This window comes from Salvelinus sp. IW2-2015, linkage group LG17 (assembly GCF_002910315.2).
Source record: "Salvelinus sp. IW2-2015 linkage group LG17, ASM291031v2, whole genome shotgun sequence".
NCBI classification, from domain to species: domain Eukaryota; kingdom Metazoa; phylum Chordata; class Actinopteri; order Salmoniformes; family Salmonidae; genus Salvelinus; species Salvelinus sp. IW2-2015.
In genome coordinates, this window is record NC_036857.1 from 30,173,023 (window position 1) to 30,192,888 (window position 19,866).

Consider the following 19,866-nt stretch of genomic DNA (forward strand, 5'->3'; position numbering starts at 1 on the left):
TCCATTTTTATTTACATAAATTCAATCCCTGTTGGAGTTAATAAATATCAAATTTATATTGAGGTTAGATTTTACAATTGGCTTAGAAATAATGTATATTCGGTTCAAGGGGATTGGAGCCAATTGAGTTTATATTATTGAACTTAGTACCCTAAATGAATGCACTGTAATATTGTATGTCATTGAGACCAGTAGTGACAATGCCAATCATTTACCAACAGAAATATGAGCATCTTAATAAAACATATTTGTGTAAAATTGAAATTGAAAACACCTGTCATCTCCCTGGTAATAATGAACATCTAAACTGTTTTTTCCTACAGTTCAATCTAGAAGAAAACAGACCGACAGAATAATCTGAATTTTAGGATGTTTTTTTTTTACATATAAAATAATCAATCCAGGGTTCTCTGATTATGAAAGTATGTTTATAATATGTTCTTGATAGGATCCAAGCATATTGTTATACTGTATCACGTCTTTTCCCATACCTTTCATAACCAAATGGCCAAAGAGGAGACATTGTATAGATTTGAAATTATATTGTCTATCCATCCAGTTTCAACAATCATGGTCAATTAAAAAATAAAATTTTACACTGTACATCACAAAGCTTTTCAATGGAATACAAACATAATTATTTTAATTTTAAAATAAGTCATAAACTAAAATAAGGAAGGAAATCTATTCTATCTACCGCTGGAGGAATCAAGCGAAATGAAAGCGAATGTAAAAGGAGAATCAGCTTCATGTCTTGTTCAGTTTACTGCTCTATCAAGTAGTGAAAATGGAAGTGGTTTGTAATAACGCTATGAGCTGGTTCAACACTGCAGTACCCCTCCATCCCATCACAAGAGTCCCTGCAGCATCAACTGTCCTGTCACCTTTAGATCGGAACACAAAATGGCCGCCTTGTAAACAGTGGGAGGAGGTAGGGGGTGAAAGCAGGAAGGAGGAATGGAGGGAAGAGTGGGACTAAGGAGTCAAAAAAGGGGGGTTTGACCTCCAAGTTTAATGTCCCTCTGATAGAGATGTTATGAAGAGATCATACAGGTGCACGTTTAGTTTACCCCACGTCCACACCTAGTAACACAAAGCTAAAGAATTAAATCGCCTCAGTTTAGGTGATTATCTTCTCGATTCTTCTCTGTTTTTACCCCCCAGGTGTAAGAACCATAGCCTGGTTTCAGATCTGTTTGTGCTGTCTTGCTAACTTAGTGGCAACATATCACAAACAGAACTAGGACCAGGTTATAAGAACCTGAGTTTGGAGGGCAAACAGACTAGATATCAGAGAGGAGGGTGGACTTACCGGTACACTGAAAATAACTCCCTGATCTTAAATCGATCCCTCTTCCCCTAGAGAGAAAAGAGAACCTCTCCCCCTAGAACCTCTCCCCCTAGAGAGAAAAGAGAACCTCTCCCCCTAGAGAGGAAAGAGAACCTCTCCCCCAAGAGAGAAAAGAGAACCTCTCCCCCTAGAGAGAAAAGATAACCTCTCCCCCTAGAGAGAAGAGAAAACGCACCAGGTGTCTGCTAACACCAGCAAGAAGCCACTGCATCATCATGCACTCATTTTGGTTTTCAGCCACATTTTGGTGATTTTTTTTCTTTAAAAGGTTATGTATAAGAAAGAACTACAATCAACTAAGAAAACAAGCTTGATCCACATAACAAAGCCAGTCAGGTTTTTTGTTGTTGTTATTACATAAAATGACACGAAATGAAAGCCAATCCAGCTGTCACACGTCTGTACATAAATCCGCTCTAAGGGCACAAGCTTTAATGAAAAAAAAGGCATTCCAGAAACTGAGTAAAACGTAACAGTCTGGTACAGATAATACTGGTACTGAACTGCATACAGTAAAAACCCTTTTATCTTCTTAGGCACTTAACATGGCTGTATCGAAGTCAAGGAGAGCCAACAGGTCAAAGAAGTGGAATTTTGTAGTAAAAAATGTATAATAATGTACAATTTGGTAGCTTTGCGGGTAGGAGACTTGCGCCAGTAACCGAAAGGTTGCTGAATCGAATCCTCGAGCTGACAAGGTAAAAATCTGTCATTCTGCCCTTGAGCAAGGCAGTTAACCCACTGTTCCCCGGGCGCCGATGACGTGGATGTCAATTAAGGCAACCCCCCGCACCTCTCTGATTCAAAGGGGTTGGGTTAAATGCGGAAGACATATTTCAGTTGAATGCATTCAGTTGTACAACTGACTAGGTATCCCCCTTTCCCTTTCAAGATGTGTTTAAATAGAGATGGAGATTGAGTTAACAAAAGACCTGTTAAGTTTTGTGTGTTGTGTGTTTATTCTGATATAAATCTGACTGTGTTTGTGCTCCCCTTGAAAAGACACAGACTCAGAACAATTTGACTTCAACGCAAAAATTTAAGGGCTTTGCGATAAAAGGGGAGCACTCTAAATATGTTGTCTGTAAAACTACTAGTGAATCAGAACTTTACTGTAGCAAAATCAATGAAGGAGGAGGGGGGAAAAAGATGCTTCTTTCCCTTAGAATAGGCTACAGCGTGATGAATAAAGACAACAAAGCATGATAACGAACAAAGGAATTGTGGTAATGAAAAAAGGCCAGAATAAAAATGGTTTGCTAAAACAGGCACACACACGCACACACAACACACGCAAGACTTGAAAATTGAATTTGAGTCGAATAAAATCCTCATAAATTCTTTGAAGGTATAATATAACATACATGTCAGGTTCCCAAAGTTTCATGAAACAAAAACAGAAAAACACAAGGGAGAGATTCAAACTGGATGAAAAAATGGAAAAAGCATGCAGAAGTCCACTGCTCTACTGTAGCTTCACTCCTAGCAGACTACAAACGAGAGAGAGAGAGAGAGAGAGATGCCCCTGTCCTGAGCAGTTACAGCCACCTGGTCAGCCAGGAGTGACCCATTCCCTACACCACAGGCCACAGTAGGGTGCTTTCTTCAGTGGCAACTAAGTCCTCTTCTTACCCTACGTCTTTATCCTGCAGTCCAAGGGGGAGGTATGGGTGAGGGTCAGTGGTGGAGTGTTGGAGGGTGGTTAGGGCTTTGGCTGCCCTGTAATTCAGCACGTCCTGTTTCTGGATCAGCAGAGTGAGAATGAGGATGGTGAGGAAGGTGGAATTGTTGTGAGGGTGAGGAGGGTTTGTGTCTGTGGTCCATATGTACTATGTGTGTGGGTGGGTTAAAGGGGAAGGGGGGAAGAGGTATGTGTGCGCGTGTGTGTTGGGTGGGGTTGAGGGTTCGGAGGGGATTTGGGTACAGAATAGGGGGATAGGGGGTTCAAAAAGCCAACCTTCTTCCACCAGGCTTATAGGGCCTGAGTCTTGAGCTCGATGGCCTCTCCTCGGGTGTCCTGCTGGCTCTCAGCCTCTGTGGGCCTGGTGCCCTTCAGTATGGCCATCCTCTCAGAGAGACCGCGCATGCGGGGAAACAGCATGAAATCATAGATAATAGCTCCCATAGCACCACCAATCATCGGACCCACCCAGTACACCTGGCACAGGACCAGACCAGACCAGGGAGAGGGAGACAGAGACACAAAGAGAGAGATAGAGAGGGGAATGTGTTGGTGAGTTCATCTAGCTTTTTCACAGTTCTAAACTCCAAACAACATATTGTAAGTTGTTGTAAATTGCTGTAAATTGTTGTAAAATCTTTAAATTGCTGTACGTTGTGGCTTTGTAAGGTGTGAACCAAGTGTCTTACCCAGTGGTTGACAAAGTTTCTGACCAGGACAGCGGGGGCGAAGGACCTGGCAGGGTTCATTCCAGCACCAGTGTAGTACATCTATATCAAAGAGAATAGACCCGGGGTTATATTTTGGTAACAGTATGTAGAGTGCAGTGGTGAAAAACCTACCTACATCATACAATAGTACTTTTTAATGCACTCATATTGGTCTATCTAGAGTCCTGACCAACCCCATCAAAACAATGGATTACACACCCATTCTCTCTTGTAGTCACAGAGATGGGGATTCCCATGTTTAATCAGGCATTCCTGCTTCTGACATCATCTATTCATATACATTATTGGAATTGACCTATCCCTAAATATCCCATTCTGACTGATGTTCTATATTGTTCAGGGCCGGGTTTCCCAAAAGCATCGTACTGTAGCGCTAAGATCATGTTTCGTCCACTCAATTTCAATGGAATTAAGATGATCTTAGTGCTACCACGCATTAGGGAAACCTAGCCCTGATCCTATCATAATGCGTCATAATGGTCTCTTACCACCCCACTCCAAGCCTATGTCTCTTAGTTTAGTTTATTGCTCTTTCAGCATTATTACAAGTTATTAAAAAACAGTTGTCAAAAAAGTTAAGTAAATACAACATTTTTAAAGTGCTAAAAATCTCTAAACTTCAACCCACCCAACCCTGTGTCTAAGCCCGCTTTCACCCAATACAATTCCCTGTATTCTATGGTCTATAAACATATATTTTATATATTTGGAATACATGTCTTACCCCCAGCAGGTGTCCTATGAGGACAGAGAAGCCGATGGCTAGGGCGGCAGAGCCCAGGCGTCCATTACGCCTCTCATCGGTCACAGCGAAGATGCAGACAACCAGCTGCAGGGTGAGGAACACCTCCATGGTGGTGGCCATGCCCAGGCTGATACCTGGCTGCAGCTGGAGAAGGGGGACGAGATAGAACAGACAGTTGAATGAATGATTACTGTTCACGTTTTGAAGTTATATCTACTCCACTGGCCGATATGAAAAACTCTAACTGTTAGTCAATCAATCAATAGGTTAAACCTTGAATGCATAAAAATAGCTCACTAAAAAAGTATAATTGGCAAATCTTACATTGCGCATGCATTCTAAAGAGTTACAGATATTTTATGACTATTAACTATTCATAACATCTAACATTGTTCAGATATATATATATATACAGTACTAGTCAAAAGTTTGGACTCACCTACTCTTTCCAGGGTTTTTCTTTATTTTTACTATTTTCTACATTGTAGAATAATAGTGAAGACATCAAAACTATGAAGTAACACATATGGAATCATGTAGTAACCATCCTTTGCCTTGATGACAAGTGCTCAGCATATGTGGGAACTCCTTCAAGACTGCTGGAAAAGCATTCCCCATGAGAGAATGCCAAGAGTGTGCAAGCTGTCATCAAGGCTACTTTGAAGAATCTCAAATATAAAACATATTTTGATTTGTTTAACACTTTTTTGGTTACTACATGATTCCATATCTGTTATTTCATAGTTTTGATGTCTACAATTTAGAAAATAGTACAAATAAATAAGTCGTAGTTACACACACAGATGTTCTTTATCACCTGTCAAGTTAATTTTATTTATTCATTGCAGATGACAATGGAACTCTGAAATGTGTGATTGTCACCACAGACTTTCCTATCAGGGTTGTGATCAATTCCAGCTGAATTGACTGAATTGAAATGGAATTGACCCCAACCCTGGTTCATTCCTATATCACCTGTCATTGGTCAGGTAGTCTTACCGTGTTGAGTGCCAGGTTTCCCCTCATGTTGTTGGGGGTGACCCCGTAGAGCACGGCGGCCCCAGCCAGCGCCCCCAGACACTGGGCCACGATGTAGAAAAAGGCGCGGAACAGGGACATCTGGGAGCCAATCAGGTAGGCGAAGGTGACAGCCGGGTTGATGTGTCCCCCGCTGATGTGACCGATGGACTGGATGAGGGTGGCAGCGGCCAAGCCAAAGCAAAAGGCCACATGGAGAACGTTGTGGGGCCCGGTGGTCCAGCGCAAAGCCGCCCCCAGACCAAAGAACACAAAGAACATGGTGCCATAGAACTCGGCGAACACCGCCCGCCAGAACGACATGGACCGGAACTCCCACATGATGGCCAAAAAGTCAAGAGGCTACCCCAAAGCAATGGAGGGATGAAAAGAGGAGCGAAAACAGGAGAAATGTGTATTCTTCTTTTGAGTCACCAAGCTCTGTTTACCGTATCAATAATGACTATCTCAGTGATGCCTTCAAGGTAGTATAAACAAAAAACAAGACAGCAAACTTAGAAGCAAAAAATGCCTCTCTAAACCTAAAGATGCTTCCGCACTTAAACAACAGTTCCACATGCAACTCTCTAGGAGTCACTAACTTTACTGACTTCCAATGACCTGCAACGTCGCTTTCTGTCTAGTCTAGTCATAGAGACCTGTGTCCTGTCTGTGTGGAGCGGAGCGTTGGTCTCTGTGCATCTATATGCCAACCCTGCTGGTGGTTAGTAGAGGAACATTGATAGACAAAGGTTGAGCATGTCCTGCAGACATTTAGCCTCACTGTCAGAGCAGGGGGAGCCCACGGGACTATTTATAACGGCCCCAGGGCCACGGAACCCAGGGGAGGGGGCTGGGAGGGGCCACCACACAATACAACAAATCAAAAACAAAAATACTTAACCCTTCTAACACCCTGACCTCTCTACCCAGTGCCCATGCCAGGGTTCATCATCCTAACCCTTAACCCTAACTATGAGCTTCATATTGTCCAGGGGCCATGTAGAGAAGGACACAGCTGAAAGGTTTAAGGGGGATATTTTAGAAAAGATACATTGAAATACATTAAGTTTTCATAGACATATTACTTTTGATCAAAAACTCAGGAAATTCATATTGAACAGGAATCAGTATTTTAAGTGGGATTCATAACTGGTTGTTAATGTTAGATGTTGGTTGAGGACAGGAAGGCCAGATAAATGGTTTATTGACCTTCTGCTACAACCAGTAGTGGATTGCTTCAGACAAATATAAGACCAGGGCTATACATATGGGTCTGGCGGTGGCTGGTTAGCCTTTCCAGAGTCCCATTTGGCCCATCTCATCTCTCCAGTGGGGTAAAAAGGGTCTGGTCTTCCTTTCTCAACATTCTTCAAGTGCTGACAGACGCCAGAGAACAATCCCAGTATTCATAACACCATAGAGCAAGTGAGGCCCCATAACGGAAACCAGCCTGAACTCACTACCTGCTGTCAATAGAAAGACTGAAATCATATGTGTTGTTATGCATGCAACTCCTATGGACACAGAGAGGAGCAGTACTCTTATCTCATTATGACGCGAAAGATGGCCCGAGTTACTGTTTGTTATGACAATATCAATGTAACTCTGACAATATTCTTTGATTACTGAGGATTTATAATGTGTTGCTTTATGTTAATGCAAATCAGTGATATAAACTATACTCATATTAAGAAACAGATTTGCCTCTACAATGTTGTTCTCAACTGGCAGTATTTTCCAAAGTAGATCTCTAACACTGGCTTGAACTAGTGACAGGACTTCAACCTTTAATCATGTGTCATGTTCTGTTTAACCCCCTCAATTGGCAGCATGCCGAGTAGCACACTGCACCCAGAGGAATCCCTCACTATCAATCGGCCTTTCTCAATACTCTTTTGATTGTGTCCTTTTGTCCCACATACTCAACTATTCTCATTCTCACACATCCACTCTATTAAACACTTCAATTAAAACTCCTAGTGAAGGATCATTACATTCATTGCAACACATGTATTACTTTATTCTCCATATGTAGTGCTCTCCATAGTATTCAGGATGGGTGCAGTGCAATGCAAGTTGGTTCTACGCAGCCCCAGAATTGATTAGGCAGACTTTTACATTGTATATGGTGACTGAGCGGAGAGGCTCGGGCTCAGGACAGATAAAGCGGCAGATAAACCCGTGTTGGGAGAGGGGGGGGGGGGCAGCAGAAGGTTTGGCATTGAGCTTCTGCACTGGAGCATCCAGCATCACGCTGACCAGGCTAGCCTGCCAGAGAGGGCGGATGGACTGAGCCGTGAAAGCATAGTGCTGTGGTCAGGGGCTTTTCCCCTCCCATCCTTTCATACGCTGGAGAAACAAACGCTGGCCGTAACAGATTCTGTCGCTTTCCACGATCTGTTTTGTCTTGCTGCGCCTGCTGTCGAATGTATAAGAGCTTCCCTTATCCATGGTGGAGCAATAGCTGGTCCTTTAGCCTACTCTTTCCATCCCATCCCTATATGCACTATGTAGCCTACCCCTTACCGGAGTGCTTATAGTACAGCACCATGGAACTAAGAATACATTGATTTTGGGTGAGCCATGTATGATATAAATGACCATGTGTATTCAAAGGAAAGGGATGTTTGATTTTTATGATAAAATCAGTGTAACTCTAAGCTATTCTCTCATGCCAGTCAGCTGCACACTTAAATGTCATTTCCAAGCCACCTCTGGAGAAATGAAGGAAATTCAGTTGAGCACGTTGGATGCTATCACAATTTTCGTGAGTTGGCAAACAACTGAAATAAATGAAGAACACTAAATTCTGTATTATCTCCAAGTCTGATACGACCGAATTTGTTAAAACCAAGCAGAGAGAATCATTAGATCAGTTGTTTTGGTACTGTCCATATGTAGCTTGTTTTTGGTTGCAGGAATGGCTGAAGAATTGCAACATTTACCTGGAGATAACTCTGCAGATAGCACTGCTGGGTATACTTTTAGCTAAAATGTTCATCTTTAGTTTACAATCTGTAGAAACAATGAGAACTGAAAGGTTCAAAACCCAACACCTGAAACATCACAGCACAGTTGAAACATATATGGAAAATAGAAATAAAAACTGGACGGTGTTCAGAGATAGATGGGAGGGGTTGAGGGGAGCTGAAGGGTGGGATTGAAAACAAACAAAATATAACTATTGTAAAATACATTGTGTCCGTATAATGTGCATAAGCTGGAAGTAGAAGCCTACAGTAAGTGTTGTTGTCCATTAGTTTACTCCAATTAGGGGAGGGGTGGTAGGGTTAGGGGAAATGAAAAGAAAAATGATTTAAAAAATATCTAATATATATATTTACCCAAGAATATATGGGGGATTGGAAATGATGCAGAAAATTACATTGATGGAAGCTACAATCTATCTGCAATATTAAAAGCTGTTTTCTGCCTGGCCTGTAGGTATTGGTAAGGCAAAGACGGACCAGGCTCAGAATGAACTCGTTGGGTGGTGGGTTGCTGTATCTCTTTTGTGGTCTATGCATTCTGCCTCCCTCCCGGCGAGTTCTGCGTTGGTAAGCCTTCTATTGTGGGTATAAGCCTGTTTTACAGAGGACGGGGTTAAAACCTGCTAGAGTGGGGAATTTATCTTCTATCACCTCTCTGCCTCAGACTGCTGACACCAACACAACTAACCAATCCACAGCCCCTCTCTCTACCATCCAACTCATAGCGCGCTACCATCTATCTCCTACTCTCCAACATCAGCTCTAACACTATGTGGTAGAAACGCACACTACAGCACACAGAAGCCAGGACAATCTCCTACTCTCTTCAATACCAGTCCTGGGCTGCCTCACAGGCCCTACATTGTGGTAGAAATAATCATTACAACTCTCACTACAGCACAGACAGACACCTGGAGAACTGAGTAGAACATACATGGCTGTAGACTAGTAATATAAGAATATAATGCACTGTGTACAAAACACTAAGGACACCTGCTCTTTCCATGACATAGACTGACCAGGTGAATCCAGGTCAAAGCTATGATTCCTTATTGATGTCACTTGTTAAATCCACTTCAATCAGTGTAGATGAAGGGGATGAGACAGGTTAAAGAAGGATTTTAAGCCTTGAGACATGGGTTGTAAATGAGTGCCATTCAGAGGGTGAATGGGCAAGTCTAAAGATTTAAGTGCCTTTGAACAGGGTATGGTAGTAGGTGCCAGGCGCACCGGTTTGTGTCAAAAACTGCAACGCTGCTACGTTTTTCACGCTCAACAGTTTCCCGTGTGAATTAAGAATGGTCCACCAATCAAAGGACATTCAGACAACTTGACACAACTGTGGGAAGCATGATTCATGATTCATGATTTCTTTTAAAACCACAATTAGAATCTCTCCACGGCCTCATAGAGGATCTATATACTTTTGCTATCCTCTCTGGATTAAAACCAAATTATGATAAGTGTACTATATTACGTATTGGATCACAAAAAATGCTAATTTTACATTACCGTGTAGTGTAGTTTACCAATTAAATGGTCTGATGGAGATGTGGACATACTCGGTATACAAATCCCAAAAGAAAGAAATGATCTCACTCCAATACATTGTTATAGAAAGTTAGCAAAAATAGATAAGATCTTGCTACCATGGAAAGGAAAATACCTGTCTATTTGTGGAAAAATCACCCTGATTAACTCTTTAGTCAGTTTACCTATTTGCTTATGGTTTTGCCTACACCTAGTGACCTGCTTTTTAAATTATATGAACAAAAGGGCCTATTTATATAACGAATAGGAATTTGAAAAGTGTGATAAATAAAAACATATACCAATTTAATGACCAACAAACTGACAGCTGTGCTATATAAATTGCAAAATAGTTGGGAAGAGATTTTCGATGTACCCATTCCATGGCACATGGTTTATGAATGGTGTAACTGAGTGAGGTTTATAGGCATCTTGCTCGCACATGCTTTTTCACTTCTGCCAACAAATTTTCTATGGGATTGAGGTCAGGGCTTTGTGATGGCCACTCCAATACCTTGACTTGGTTGTCCTTAAGCCATTTTGCCAAGACTTTGGAAGTATGCTTGCGGTCATTGTCCATTTGGAAGACCCATTTGCGACCAAGCTTTAACTTTCTGACTGATGTCTTGAGATGTTGCTTTAATACATTCACATAATTTTCCTCCCTCATGATGCCATCTATTTTGTGAAGTGCACCAGCCCCTCCTGCAGCAAATCACCCCCACAACATGATGCTGCCACCCCTGTGCTTCACGGTTGGGATGGTGTTCTTCAGCTTGCAAGCATCCTCATTTTTCCTCCAAACATAACTATGGTCATTATGGCCAAACAGTTCTATTTTTGTTTCATCAGACCAGAGGACATTTGTCACACCCTGACCTTAGAGAGCCTTTTTATGTCTCTATTTGGTTTGGTCAGGGTGTGATTTGGGGTGGGCATTCTGTTTTGTTTTCTATGATTTTGTGTTTCTATGTTTTGGCCGGGTATGGTTCTCAATCAGGGACAGCTGTCTATCGTTGTCTCTGTTTGAGAACCATACTTAGGTAGCCCTTTTTCTCTCCTTTCGTTGTGGGTAGTTAACTTTGTTTGTGGCACTAATGCCCTTAAGCTTCACGGCCGTTTTGTATGGTTTATTGTTTTGTTGGCGACATTTCTAAAATAAAGGGAAAATGTACGCTCACCACGAGGCACCACCAAATTGTTTTTTTGGGGGGGGGGCAGATGACGTGGGCGTCGGTGCTGAGGGGTGAGTCCGAGACCGAGGAGGAATTCTTGGACCGTTTGAGCGAGGAGTGGTTGGCAGTGGAGAGGGACGAAAGAGTTTGGAGGGGTTGGAGTCTGGAGCAAGATAGTCGCTTTGAGGAGCGTGTAACTAGGTCAGAGGCCACCATGTTTATGCGGTGAAGCGCACGGTGTCTCCAGTGCGCGTCCACAGCCCAGTACGTCCTGTGCCAGCATCCCCGCAGTTGCCGGGCTAGGGTGAGCATCCAGCCAGGACGGATTGTGCCAGCCCTGCTCTCCAGACCTCCAGTACGCCTCCTCGGCCCAGTATATCCTGCGCCGGCTCTACACACAGTGTCTCCGGTGCGTCTGCACAGCCCAGTGCGTTCTGTGCCAGCGCCCCGCATGTGCAGGGCGAAGATAACCATCCAGCCAGGACGGGTTGTGCAGGCTCTACGCTCGAGACCTCCAGTGCGCCTCCACGGCCCAGTGTATCCGGTGCCTCCGCAAGAACAAGCCTCCAGTATGTCTCCCAGCCTGGTGAGTCCTGTGCCTGCTGTCAGAACCAGGCCTCCTGTATGTCTCCCCAGCCTGGTGAGCCCTGTGGCAGCTCCACGTACCAGACCTGCCCATACGTCTCCTCACTCCAGTAGAATCCATGGCAAGAAGCTCCAGTGATGATCCATGGCACGAAGTCGCAGTGATGATCCATGGCAAGAAGCCTCCAGTGATGATCCATGGCAAGAAGCCTCCAGTGATGATCCATGGCACGAAGCCTCCAGTGATGATCCATGGCACAAAGCCTCCAGTGATGATCCATGGCAAGAAGCCTCACGTGATGATCCATGGTAAGAAGCCTCCAGTGATGATCCATGGCACGAAGCCTCCAGTGAAGATCCATGGCACGAAGCCTCCAGTGACGATCCATGGCAAGAAGCCTCGTGACGATCCATGGCACGAAGCCTCCCGTGACGGCTCCCACAGTCCGGGACCTCCAGCGACGGTCCCCAGTCCGGAGCCTCCAGCGACGGTCCTCAGTCCGGAGCCTCCAGCGACGGTCCCCCGTCCGAGCCACCAGCGACGGCCTCCAGTCCGGACCCACAGCGACGCCTCCAGTCCGGAGCCTCAGCGACGGTCCTCAGTCCGGAGCCTCCAGCGACGGTCCCCAGTCCGGAGCCACCAGCGCGGCCTCCAGTCCGGAGCCACCAGCGACGGCCTCCAGTCCGGAGCCACAGCGACGTTCCCCAGTTCGGAGCCTCCAGCGACGTTCTCCAGTCCGGAGCCTCCAGCGACGGTCCCCAGTCCGCAACGAGGGTCCCCAACGAGGGTCCCAGTCCGGGGCGCAACGAGGGTCCCCAGTCCGGGGTCGGCGACGAGGGTCCCCGCACCAGAGGTGCCACCAAAGTGGGGTGAGCCAGTGGTGGAGCGGGGTCGGCGTCCCGCACCTGAGCCGCCACTGCGGATAGATGCCCACCCAGACCCTCCCCTACAGGTTCAGGTTTTGCGGCCGGAGTCCCCACATTTGGGGGGAGGTACTGTCACACCCTGACCTTAGAGAGCCTTTTTATGTCTCCATTTCTAAAATAAATGGAAAATGTATGCTCACCGCGCTGCACCTTGGTCCAGTTCTTTCATCGGCCGTGACAACATTTCTCCAAAAAGTACGATCTTTGTCCCCATGTGCAGTTGCAAACCGTAGTCTGGCTTTTTTATGGCGATTTTGGAGCAGTGACTTTTTCCATGCTGAGCGGCCTTTCAGGTTATGTCAATATAGGACTCGTTTTACTGTGGATATAGATACTTTTGTACCGGTTTCCTCCAGCATCTTCACAAGGTCCTTTGCTGTTGTTCTGGGATTGATTTGCACTTTTCGCACCAAAGTACGTTCATCTCTAGGAGACAGAACGCGTCTCCTCCCTGAGCGGTATGAAGGCTGCGTGGTCCCATGGTGTTTATACTTGCGTACTATTGTTTCTACAGATGAATGTAGTACCTTCTGGCGTTTGGAAATTGCTCCCAAGGATGAACCAGACTTGTGGAGTTCTACAATATGTTTTCTGAGGTCTTGGTCACTGAGTTTGAAGGTAGGCCTTGAAATACATCCACAGGTTCACCTCCAATTGACTCAAATTATGTCAATTAGCCTATCAGAAGCTTCTAAAGCCATGACATCATTTTCTGGAATTTTTCATGCTGTTTGAAGGCACAGTCAACTTAGTGTATGTAAACTTCTGACCCACTGGAATTGTGATTCAGTGAATTATAAGTGAAATAATCTGTCTGTAAACAATTGTTGGAAAAATTACTTGTCTCATGCACGAAGTAGATGTCCTAACCTACTTGCCAAAGCTATAGTTTGTTAACAAGAAATTTGTGGTGGTTGAAAAACGAGTTTTAATGACTCTAACATAAGTGTATGTAAACTTTCGACTTCAACTGTAGGTATGTGTATTTATATATGTATGCATATGTGTATGTATATGTATATATATATTTACCAAAACAAAGATATGGGGGATTACATTGATCAATCAATTACATTGATGGAAGCAACAATCTTTCCACAATATTAAACTGATCCAACCCTTAAAAAATAAATAAAAAGAAACTGTGGGAAGCATTGGAGTCAACATGGGCCAGCATCCCTGTGGAATGCTTTCAACACATTGTAGAGTCCATGCCCTGACGAATTGAGGCTGTTCTGAGGGAAAAAGCAGGGTGGAGGGGGGGGGGGGGGTGGGCGTGCAACTCAATATTAGGAGGGTGTTCCTAGTGTTTGGTATACTCAGTGTATATGCCAAAGCAACTTAGTCATGCATATATTTTACATACATGTGGACCCAGGAATTGAAACCACTATCCTGGTTTTGCAAGCACCATGCTCTACCAACTGAGCTACAGAGGACCACTAGTCTAGTGTGCTTTAGAGCAAGATGTTTATCTGCCTGTGAGCAAAAATCTGTGGCCATTCTCCTTCAAGAAGCATTGTGACTCTGGTGGGAGTGCTGATCTAGTATCTGTTATTCATTATGATTTAACAGGCAAAACTAATTCTAGATCAGCAGTCCCACTCTGGAATGTTTTTTGAATATGGGCCCAAGTGCCTTGGCTGGGAGGGAGGTGAATAGAAGTATGCTTATCATTGAACTGTGGAAACTCCAGATGGCAGTTGGTCAAGTTATAGAGTTGTTTTAATCCCTGTCTTAATCCTCATGGTGTTGATTTTATGTCTGTTTTGTGTGTTTCTTTGTCTAAAAAAGGAAATCAATCCAAAATTCAAGAAAGAGTCGAAGGATTATATTGTTTAGGAGACATACAAATACTGTTACATGCAAAAGGATTGTTGCCTATATTTGATGATCATGATGAAGTCATTGAAGCAGGGCTAGTTAAATTGAATCAGCTGGGCAATAAGGGCATCTATGATGATGATACACAAAATCAACAATTAACAAATGTCTAAAGTAGTGACACAGTGATCACGTCACGTGTTGAATTCAAATCCATAACACTAGACCTAAGTAACAATTATGGAATTATTGGAACTAGTCATACCAGGAACAGTGACTATTGTAACATGCTGTAACACAAAGCCACAAATAACATTAAACTCTGGTGACTAACAACTTTTAGACATCCACGCTCACTCAATTCCATGGAAAATATTAAGGATAGCTGAGTAGTTCTTGAGAAAACCTCAAATGCATTTCCTTGATTCCTCACATCCTTTCTCCCATCGGATGAGTTCAGAGGTCTTTGACAGAGTTGATAAAAGCTGCTGTTGAGAAAAGCCTGCAGTTATGTTTTAGTTTTGCTTCAGACTCTGTTACATTGTACTTGAACCCTACTTATACATGTAGGATCTTAATTTAGTCACTCTTTTGTTGCTGAGAATTTTCTTGCATGGAAGAAAATGCAAACTTGTAGTGCATTCAAGGTTTAAAAAGGCTTCTAAAGTTATTAATTTCCACTTTAAAATATGAAAAATGTATCAACCCCTACAAAAAATGTCCATTATTTATAATGCACATAATAATTCACAATTCCTGTTGCTGCAGGATTATTATCCTGCTGTTACAAACTGGCTCAAATTAAGATCCTACAGCTGTACATAAGGACTAAATAAGACTGTCATAGCCATGACATGACAGATGTCGTAAACAGTTGTGACAGTTTATGACAACTCTTTTAATAGTTCAAAGGAAAATAAATCTGAGTGAAGGTGGGTTGGTTTATATAGCCATGGGATTTATAGGAAATACATTTATTGTGGAAGTATGAATAATTATGACTTGTGAAGCATTCTGATTATAGTGCACACCCGCTTCATTTGCTCACAACAAATTTTAAAAAAGAAGAGAGAATGCTTCCGAATACATGTTTGAGCAAAATATCAAGATACCTTTTCATAGTTGAGAAAAAGACAGAATATATCATGGAGTATGACATTCCCTTAGAGATAACAAAAGCGCTACTGGTCATTTAAAGGTAACGTAGTCAAAATGACAGAGAAATAACAAAGCATTGAATAGAACATTTTTGTTTTGTATTATACATATACTATCATAATAGCAACCTATATTTGTGTCTACTCATCTGAAACAACTATTTTTAATCTCATCACCCAACAATCAATGATTTAATATCACTCTACTATGTGACTATGTAGGTTATGTCATGGAATACTGTATAAGATGCCATGTAAAATCAACCATCTCTGTGCTACGAACATTAAAACTAGGTAAAACTAAGTTATTTACAATAAAAAGACAACTTAAAAATGGAAAGATATTTTCATTTTAAGCATTAGATTTTTTGTGGGGTGTCTGAAAGTGTGGAAGTCCCCTTGTAATCTACTAGGATATGAGGAATGTATAATTTGTACATACAAGCAAACAATGATAAATCATCAAACTACTACATAGTGAGCTATCATATTGACAGCTAATAATGATGCCGGTGTATTAAAGAAACACTTCACCTATTTCTAACCTCATATTCATTATATCCAGCCCCATAAGTGTCTACATATGTGCAAATGGTGTGTTTCTGAAATACTCCTTTAAATGGAAACAAAGTTTACTGTATAGAAAATATGTATGTAAGTACTGTATGAACACCCAACATGTTCTTTATATGGCTGTGATCTGGTTTATTCCATTGTGTTAGAAAGCCTAGAAGTTTGTTCTCAGTCTCATACTGTAAGTAGCCTGGTTCCATATATGTTTGTGCTGGTATATTGCTAACTGATTTGGTCGTTGTCTTGGCTATACTATCCTATTTATGTTGTCTGCATAATGTGGTAGTCTTCCCTTAGTGTACATCCATCAGTCTCATATCCTTTATCCCAAAAAAGACAGAATCGTGACAGACGAAACAGACCAACGCGCATGCGAGATTTGGTTCTGGGTGCCAAAATGAGATTTACTAAATAGATGATCCAATGGCTTTTAACACACTTCTATATTATAAACTAGGGCAGTGGTTCCCAGATCTGGTGGTCCTCAGCAAGGAAAAAGTCGAGAATGGGAACCACTGAACTAGGAGAAAGGAGTGATAGGTAGAATGTCTATGTCTCTCAGAACATCTCGTCTCTCTCAATACTCTTTGAGTCGATATTCACGTCATAAGAAATTCCCCTTGACCACCGCCACAAATTGGAGAATACAAACATTGTTTCCCATTGTACCCCATTATAAAAGAGATAACTTCGTTGTCAATTTTTTGCTATACATAAATAACAAAACATGCCGAACAGCTGCTGTGTTGTTCAATGTACATGTAATCAGGTAAAAAAATCCCAACCTGTGGTTTGCAATGCTCCGACATAGGGAAATAGAGCCTGCGAGAAGAGCCCTGTGGCTTCAGGATTTTTGGCGTGGGAGAGTGGGCACCCGGTGTCCAAGTAGGCTACACATAGCTATGTGTATGGAAAACATTACATCACATGTAAGACATTTAATTTATTTAGTATAATCCGTTTGTAACTCTACTCACTACTTGAAGCTTAATGTTCCAGTCGGTAGCTAGCTATCACTCACTCCCTCACGTGGCTGCTAGCACCGTCATGAAAAGGGGCATGAGAGAAGCTCTACAATATTACGTTTTTCTAAGTATTGAGAACGCTCGGGAGCAGGCAATGTTGAAAAGTAATCTTTAAACATGTTTTACTTGTCTTAAATGTAGTTTTGTAATTTACTAAAACAAGCAGACAACAAGAAAATTGCGTTTGAAAAAGGTTGAGGTTTTGCTGTGAACTAACGCGGTAACCTAGGTAACCCTAGGTTGTTTTCCCCACAGGCGGGCAGGGGGCCGCAACGTTCTAATACCGACTGGGATGCAGATGCAGTAAATAGGTCAATCAAACTCGACTAAAACAATGGAATTGCCATGAAAACGCGTGAGGGAAAGATCCCGATTCTCCTCATTGCCCCCCAGCAAAATTAGCTTACATTTCGGCTAATGTTTATAAGCGTATTTCACACTATGTTGAGGTAAAAATCGGAGTATAATGCTTGTATAGAAGTCAACCGCATCACATGTTCATGTCATCATTACCAATCAACTGAATTACAGTTTAAAAAATACCACCGATTTCTGTATGCTAGCTATGCTAACCATTTTATACAAACGGAGTTAGCATTTAGCAGTCACTTCTAAACCTGAAAAGGGACAACTTCTACATGTTATGCAGCGAAAATCCTTACGAAAAAGATTGCTGTCAGAGTGCAGTATAACTGCAGTATGCAACAAACACCGTTTTTTTTACTGCTGTAATTTTGCAGTGTAACTGCAGTTAGAGTGCAGTATAATTGCAGTTATTCTACAATTATGCGTCTTAAAATACCACAGTCGACTGCAGTTCATGCACTTTTACTGCAGTTTCAAAACAGCAATCTTTTTTTGTAAGGGAACAGCCAAATACATCCAAAACGGACTTGAGTAAGCACATTATGGGCCTGTTACAATACATAAATCAAGACTGATTTGACGAATATCCACTTTGTTAGATCAGAGTGATGAGAAACTGTCTCCACTGGGCTCCTCCTCCTCTTACATTCCCCCCTCGTCCTCTTCCTCCACTTCTTCCTACTCCTCCTCCTCCTTCTCCTACTCCGAGAGTGTGTTCAGAATCTCCTCTAGCTCCATCTCAGTAGTCGGGCCCTGGGACCTGAAAACACAAACACACAGTATATGGAGGAGTCTGAAGTGCTGTCCCAGTGAAGTGTCAAATACAGTGCCTTAACATACCCCTCAAATACATACCCCTCAAATACATAACCCTCAAATACATAACCCTTAACGTATTCTACAATTTGTTGTTACAGCTAGAATTCAAAATCCATTAAATTCCTTTTTTTCACCCATCTACACACAATAAATACCCCATAATGACAACGTGATTAATATATATATTTTTTTTTAAATGTTTGCAATTTTATTGATAATGAAATACAGATATATCTCATTTATATAAGTATTCACACCCCTGAGTCAATACATGTTAGAATCACCTTTGGCAGCGATTACAGCTGTCAGTCTTTCTGGGTAAGTCGTTAAGAGCTTTGCATACCTGGATTGTACAATTGTTGCACATTATACTTTTAAAAATTATTCAAGCTCTGTCAAGTTGGTTGTTGATCATTGCTACACAAGTCTTACCATAGATTTTCAAGTCAATTTAAGTCAAAACTGCAACTAGGCCACTCATGAACATTCAATATCATCTTGGTAAGCAACTCGTGTATATTTGGCTTTCTGTTTTATGTTATTGTCCTGCTGAAAGGGGAATTTGTCTCCCAGTGTCTGTTGGAAAGCAGACTGAGACAGTTTTTCCTCTAGGATTTAGCCTATTCCATTTCTTTATATCCTGAAAAACTACCTAGTCCTTGCCGATGACAAGCATACCCATACCATGATGTAGCCACCACCATGCTTGAAAATATGAAGAGTGGTACTCAGTGATGTGTTTTGTTGGATTTGCCCCAAATATAACACTTTGCCATATTTTTTTATTCTGTCCAGGCTTCCTTCTTTTCACTCTGTCATTTATGCTAGTATTCTGGAGTAAATACAATATTGTTGATCCATCCTCAGTTATCTCCTATCACAGCCATTAAACGCTAACTGTTTTAAAATCACCATTGTCCTCATGGTGAAATCCCTGAGCGGTTTCCTTCCTCTCCGGCAACTGAGTTAGGAAGGGCGCCTATATCTTTGTAGTGACTGGGTGTATTGATACACCATCTAAAGTGTAATTAATAACGGCATCATCCTCAAAGGGATATTCAATGTCTGTTTTTTCCCCATCTACCAATAGGAGCCCTTCTTTGCAAACCATTGAAAAACCTCCCTGGTCCTTGTGGTTGAATCTGTGCTTGAAATTCACTGCTCGACTGAGTGACCTTACAGATACTTGTATGTGTGGGGTACAGAGATAGGGTAGTCATTTAAAACTCATGTTCAACACTATTATTGCACACAGAGTGAGTCCATGTAAGTTATTATGTGACTTGTTAAGAACATTTTACTCCTGAACTTATTTAGGCTTGCCATAACAAAAGTGTTGAAGACTTATTTTTATTTTATTTTTTTAT

The 19,866-nt window shown here is 42.2% G+C and overlaps 2 protein-coding genes across 5 annotated transcripts in view; both read right to left on the reverse strand.

The window, feature by feature from the left end:
• Positions 1-3,005: 3,005 nt before the first annotated feature.
• LOC111977030 (lens fiber major intrinsic protein) lies at positions 3,006-5,966 on the reverse strand. Of its 2 annotated transcripts, XM_024006288.2 has the most exons (5): positions 5,508-5,966; positions 4,488-4,652; positions 3,722-3,802; positions 3,309-3,509; positions 3,006-3,093 (listed from the first exon to the last, which is right to left on the reverse strand). In XM_024006288.2, exons 1-4 carry the CDS (start codon positions 5,865-5,867, stop codon positions 3,324-3,326), a joined length of 792 nt encoding a protein of 263 aa, XP_023862056.1. In that variant the 5' UTR covers positions 5,868-5,966; the 3' UTR covers positions 3,006-3,093; positions 3,309-3,323. The 2 variants fall into 2 exon arrangements, with proteins under 2 accessions (XP_023862056.1, XP_023862054.1); XM_024006286.2 differs by lacking the exon at positions 3,006-3,093 and having other exon boundaries at positions 3,186-3,509.
• An 8,585-nt stretch (positions 5,967-14,551) lies between these two features.
• Positions 14,552-19,866, reverse strand: part of stat6 (signal transducer and activator of transcription 6, interleukin-4 induced) — a 58,701-nt gene continuing 53,386 nt past the window's right edge. For all 3 annotated transcript variants that reach the window (XM_070448078.1, XM_024005528.2, XM_024005527.2), the window contains one exon: positions 14,552-18,440. Coding sequence is in view for 2 of the 3 variants with exons in the window: in XM_024005528.2 (XP_023861296.1) it covers positions 18,380-18,440 (61 nt within the window). In the remaining variant the exon portion in view is untranslated. The remainder of the gene's footprint in view (positions 18,441-19,866) is intronic.